At 38.8% G+C, this 6,000-nt stretch overlaps 1 protein-coding gene across 1 annotated transcript; it reads left to right on the top strand.

The window, feature by feature from the left end:
• The first annotated feature begins 387 nt into the window (after positions 1–387).
• Positions 388–3,000, top strand: MS3_00000099 (uncharacterized protein). Its single transcript, XM_051208006.1, has one exon. The coding sequence runs from the start codon at positions 912–914 to the stop codon at positions 1,944–1,946; it is 1,035 nt and encodes a 344-aa protein (XP_051069460.1). The 5' UTR covers positions 388–911; the 3' UTR covers positions 1,947–3,000.
• Positions 3,001–6,000: the final 3,000 nt, after the last annotated feature.

Below are 6,000 nucleotides of genomic sequence, written 5' to 3'. Positions count from 1 at the left end.
CAGACAAACAAAGGCTCTCAACATTCAATATAAGATAATAGGGAATATAACGCTTATACAAAACAAGGAAGTGAATGAATACTTGAACAATACTGTTTTGGCATATGCTTGGTTGTTTGAGGTCAACTCTTAACCAACCAACCTAAGCTGTTACAGAATCATCTAAAGGATATAACCCTTCCGATGTTGCAAAGTAATTTTGTAGGAATATTGATTGGGTGTGATGCTCCGGATGCACATTGGATCCTGGAACAACGTCTGGGGGACAGAAAGCATCCGTTTGCTGTGCGTACTCATCTTGGTTGGATGATTATAGGTCCTAAGGGAGTATTAAGGTCTCTACATCAAGTTCATTGGTGTCATTGTTCCACTAATGATATTTTGCGAGATTTAGAAAGATTATATAATCATGAGTTCGAGGATACAGATATGTTTTGTAATGGATATTCTGTCGAAGATAAAAAAGCTCTAGAAATAGTTAGCAGTTCGTTTAGATTGGAGGGTGGTCATTTCCAAGTTGGTCTACCATGGAAGTATGATAAGCCAAGACTACCGAATAATTTGGAACTAGCTGGACGCAGACTGGAATGCTTAAGGAAGAGGTTTATGAAAGATAACAGTCTTTTGGAGAAATATCAATTTGTGATGAATAAACATTTAAGTAAGGGATACATCATTGAAGCTAGTGAAAAGGGATCTGTGATGCTGTTTGTTGGTATATTCCTCATCATCCTGTTATCAACCCTAAAAAGCCTGGAAAATTGAGAATTGTTTTTGATTGTGCGGCTGTCTATCAAGGTTGTTCTCTTAATGACCAGCTTTTGAGAGGACCGAATACTGTAAATAGTTTAATTGGTGTACTTCTACGATTCAGATTAGGTAACGTAGCATTAGCTGCTGATATCGAAGAGATGTTTCTTCAAGTAAAGATTCCGAGACAAGACAGGGGAGCATTTCGTCTATTGTGGTGGGAAGACGGTGATATAAGACGAACGGCTAAGGAATATTGTTTAACAGTTCATCCGTTTGGAGCCGTGTCCTCCCCCTTTTGCGCCTATTTCGCTCTTAAGAAGGCGGTAGATATATTCGGTAAGGAATTCAATGAAGATATCCAGGATGTCGTAGATAGGAGTTTCTGTGTCGACGACTATTTAGCCTCTATTGATAATGTACAGGATGCGATTGAGCTGGCAAAGGCCCTTGGTTCTCTCCTCAGAAAAGGTGAGTTTAGACTCACCAAGTGGATAAGTAACTGTTTACAAGTTCTCGAATCAATTCATCCAGAAGAGAGAGTAGAAGCCGTAAGAGAGATTGACTTTGAAAGACTTCCTACGGAACGCACGTTGGGATTATTTTGGAATACTATGGTTGATTCGTTTGAATTTAAAGTTCGGATACCGAAACGCCCCCTCACTAGGCGAGGTATATTGTCAAGTGTAGCCTCACTTTACGATCCTCTGGGATTGGTAGCACCGTTTATACTTCCCATGAAGCAGTTACTTCAACGTTTAGGTAAATTGGGACTAGGATGGGACGAAGAGATTCCAAATGAGGAAAGTAAATGTTGGTTAAAGATTTTAATTGAATTTCAGAGGGTTGAGAACGCTAGTTTTCCACGTCGTGTATTGTTACCGCAATCAGATCGTTCGCTCCTGGAACCTCATATTTTCAGTGATGCATCGGAAACTGGATATGGTGCAGTGGCATACGTCCGCTCTTACATTTCTGACACTGAAATATGTTCTCGTCTTGTTACGGCTAAGGCAAGAGTAGCCCCCTTGAAGGTTCAAACTATACCGCGCTTGGAACTTACGGCAGCAGTTTTAGCAGCTCGCATGGGATACCACCTGCAGTCAGAATTAGATATTAAGTTTGCAGAGGTTAATTTTTGGACGGATTCCATGATTGTCTTAGAAATGAGAAAAGCCAGTTTAAAACATTCATAGCAAATCGAGTCTCGACTATTCACAGTCTTACTAAGGTGGACCAATGGAGATTCGTACCTTCTAAAGAAAACATCAGACTTTGCATCCAAAGGGGTCAAGTTTGACATTGATGATGTCAAGATTGGGAGAAGGGCTTTATGTTCTGCGGACACAATTAGTTGTTTGTGTGTGAAGGTTATTCATTTTCTAAAAGAACTAGAAGGGTCCAACAATGTTACGATTTGGAATCAGAATAAAGAGTTCGCGGTAAATAAAGAAATTAGTGGATTGGTCCTCTATATGGGTTTATATATCCATGTTTACGTTAGTGTATATGAGCTTCTATGGAGGATGAAGCATTTTGTTAGATGGTCGATATTGCGATTGTTTATGTTGGCGCAAATATTTTGGAAACATTTGTCTAAGGAATATGTTTCATTGTTGCAACTTAGACACAAATGGACTCAACCAGAGATGAACATAGGAGAGAGTAACTTGGTGACGACATGTACTGGGTTTTTAGAGAAAGACAAGTGGTTATTAGGTCTGGTAAGGAAAGTGATACCTAATAGTGATAGGTTAAGACCGACGGAGTTCCGGACAAGCGAAGGGATCTTGGTAAGAGATATTAGAAAACTGCGTCTAGAAGTTGTAGATATTAGGTAGCTACTCGGATCCCTAGGCGTACTGGTGTAAGTCCTAGGGATCACGAGATTGTTGGTATATTGAGTGTTTGTTGTTGATTGTTTGTAATGCATATACTTGGATTCTTGTTGTCTATTGATTTGTCTGAAAAGAACCAAGGTTCTTTTGGTCGGGAGTGTTACGGGAGAACTGAAGACATTTGGCGGATTAAAACCTTTTATTGTACATTAATAATTTACTGTGTTTTTTGGATGTAATTGTTTTACTTAACTTTTGAACTTGTTTGTTTATATCATTATTTCGGACATTTTGGTTTGTCTTTGGTTTGATATTTTGGTGCTCTCTTTGTCTTTGGTTTGGTATTTGGGAGTTTTGCTCCGGGAACCTACAAAATTGAAGGTTTGTTTTGTAATTGTTATAATTATTGTTGTTAGAACGACATTTGGTCGATTATTTGTGAATTACGAATAAACTTGGTATCTAAATTGGAACTTGGTTCCGTTGTTAATTTGGGTTCGTAATTTGCAAGTAGATCGATAGTCCGTACTTCAATAACTGGAACGAGCAAAACTTGGACGTAACACTGACACCTTTTCTTTCAAAACTAGTAATCAAGAGTGCGCAAAGGTAAAACATGTACATCACAGTAATGGTATATAAATCCCCTAAATGGTTTTGTAAGTTTTCAACATCAACGACGGTTTCGAAGGTCTTCCATCAAGCATCCTAACCAAACCATGTTCGAACACATCTTGCTATCATTTGCTTATAACAATTAATCGATTTAGATTACATACACTTCAACACATCGGCTATAGTGAAGTAGCATCTCCGCATCTCGTGCTCCTGTACTTGTGATTTCATTATCTTTGGAATCCTTTTACAAAGAGAAACTCACGTTAGTAGCGTTGAAAAATACCGAATATCAAGGGCAGTTTCGTTGATGAGCCTGGATACTGTCTGATACACCACACAGTAAACTGTGAGCCTTTTCCTTGTGGTAATGTTTTGTGTATGCTTTTATATATTGTAGTGCATTCTTCGCTCCTTTTGACCTTTTACATTAGAATTTTTTATTCCTATATTACGCAGAAACACACTGAAATTTATAAGGATCAGTACACCTCCAGTCTAATAGGAAAATATCTAAACCTGGTTCTACTATTCGGAACATGGCTTTCATGAACACAGCATGAATGACAAACGAAGGTAGTTTCTCGCAGTAGTGAAGAAACTACTCACAAAGTCAACGGGTATGTTCACTTACTACGTATTGATGTTTCAGAATCAAGTAAAACTTTTGATAAGGTTTTCCTTAAATATTGTCAACGGTTAAGTGAATTTGTAAATTTATGGTCTTGTTTGGTACCAGTACATTTATCTTTGCCACTGTATAAGTAGACTTAATTCCAAAACTGTAAATTTGTCATGATGTAATTACTTAATCTATAAGACCTTACGTGGAAGTCACATCATTTTTAATTGCCGCTTCCGCATTCACCATTTTTGGACTTCTTCAGTTGTTACATGCTGAAATTAAACCTTCTCAGTAATTATGTGCTCAGATTCAAATATCGTTTGGTTAGGAACCAACATCGCTAAACACTCTTCTGTGATATCAAACTAGGGTACGACGCCTTAACAGAAATTTCGTTGCGAATGAGATAGGTCACAGGTTAGAGACCCTTCGAAAAAAGCCTATCTGCATGACCCAATTCAATAAAGCAATCTCAGCATGTTCGGGTGCTTCACGTCTCGTCCCGACATAAAGCCGTTAGTCAACTGACTTTGTAACAACTAAGGTCGAACAGTTAAGTATATGTCAAAGCAACAGAGCTCGAGTATTCATTCACTCTCTTATTTCGCATAGTCATTATATCCCCTATTATCTTGTGCTGAATTTCGGAAAGCTTCGTGTGTTTGAACAGGTAACCTCCTGCTCCACTGTGACTGTCCCACGAACTAAATAAGGATCTATTCACTACTAGTCTGAGTTCTATCAATAGAACGAGAGTTACCTACAGGCACCAAAACATCACCTGCCAGCTTGATTCTGAAAATTATCAGGACCCCGGCACTGAGGTTTGTTCTGGAAGGGAAGAGATTCAGTTGACCTAAAACGAAACTTAAGGTGTCCATAATATTCACACCCGATTATTGACTCTGTGGCACGACAGTAGACAATCGGAAACTTCTTAAAAATGCTCATCACGGAAAAGATCTATCTTAAGACCGTATAAAACAACTGACGTTGACTGGTGTCGGTATCACAAATCCCACAGCGAATCTTCCAGAAACTGCAAGAAACCTTACAGCTTCCTCAACCTTAGAGTTTCCGCTATAACAAACCTTTACAGACATTCCACCACCAGTACATGTTAAGGAAAAATAGCAGCCTGTGGATATAGCCGTTTATCTCACATCAATCTAGTGCTAACGAATGTTTACTATCTTTTGGACAATGACGCAGCGGTTCGGTCTTCGGCTTACAGGCGGCGAACTGAAAACAGATCACATAGTGTAAACCATACATCTAATTTGATGCAGGGTCACGCAATACCATTTACATTTTTGCTGTCTCATGCTCGTAAGTAACAATCATCGGAATAAACCTGCTGAAAGCCACAACCTACTTATCGACTCAAGCAAACGGAAGCTAGTGGACAGAGATACTAAATTATCTTTCTGCGGAGCTTCTTTTTCAGGTTGCAAGTTATATCCAATAACAATCTAACACCAAACTAATTTGCACTTCCAGATGATGCTTAACAAATATCGCAAACTATACAAAACACGGTATAAGTCATTGTGTACAATTATTAATGTTACACATCATATCACGACCTCAGGACCATCTGCATTCTTGTAAGTGTACCAACTAGCTCCTGAGTAGTTACATTAATCCGACAACGAATCCAGTTACTAAATCCATTTAGGAATAACTCTTTTATCAAGCAGACTGTGGGAATCTCCTCTGCTTATGATTCCTTAAGATGGGCATCAGTAGCTATAGCCAAACTTGCGATTATCAGTGACCTTGCACGAAAACCACTTTAGAAGATTGAATATTTGAATGACCGTTACATCCAAAATCGGCCTAGTTAAAGAGTATAGTCGGATCGCCACATCTGTGGACGACGATTTTAAGACGGCAATCATCCCTTCCCCAAAACTATATGCTTTTTAGACGTGCCTTTCGATTTAAGCAATGCAGCGCGGAATTTTCAGATTCAGCAACAGCAAATGTGAAGGACTCGAATTTATGCACGCTTATGTTGATGACTGTTTGAACTCAAGAATCCATTATGCAACATATGGAACTTATTTTTAAACGACTCCAAGAACATGGCAATACTGAGAACTTTCAGAAATGTCAGATCGTAACGTACTCTCCAGACTTTCCAGAGCATACTGGTGAATCAAAGGGTAT

The sequence above is a fragment of the Schistosoma haematobium genome, chromosome 3 (assembly GCF_000699445.3).
Source record: "Schistosoma haematobium chromosome 3, whole genome shotgun sequence".
NCBI lineage: Eukaryota > Metazoa > Platyhelminthes > Trematoda > Strigeidida > Schistosomatidae > Schistosoma > Schistosoma haematobium.
Note: the sequence above shows the minus strand (reverse complement) of the source record. Positions and strands in the feature narration are given on the sequence as shown.

Bases quoted from the DNA above. Each gene is read 5' to 3' on its own strand.
- MS3_00000099 (XM_051208006.1), top strand. From the start codon at position 912: ATGTTTCTTCAAGTAAAGATTCCGAGACAAGACAGGGGAGCATTTCGT.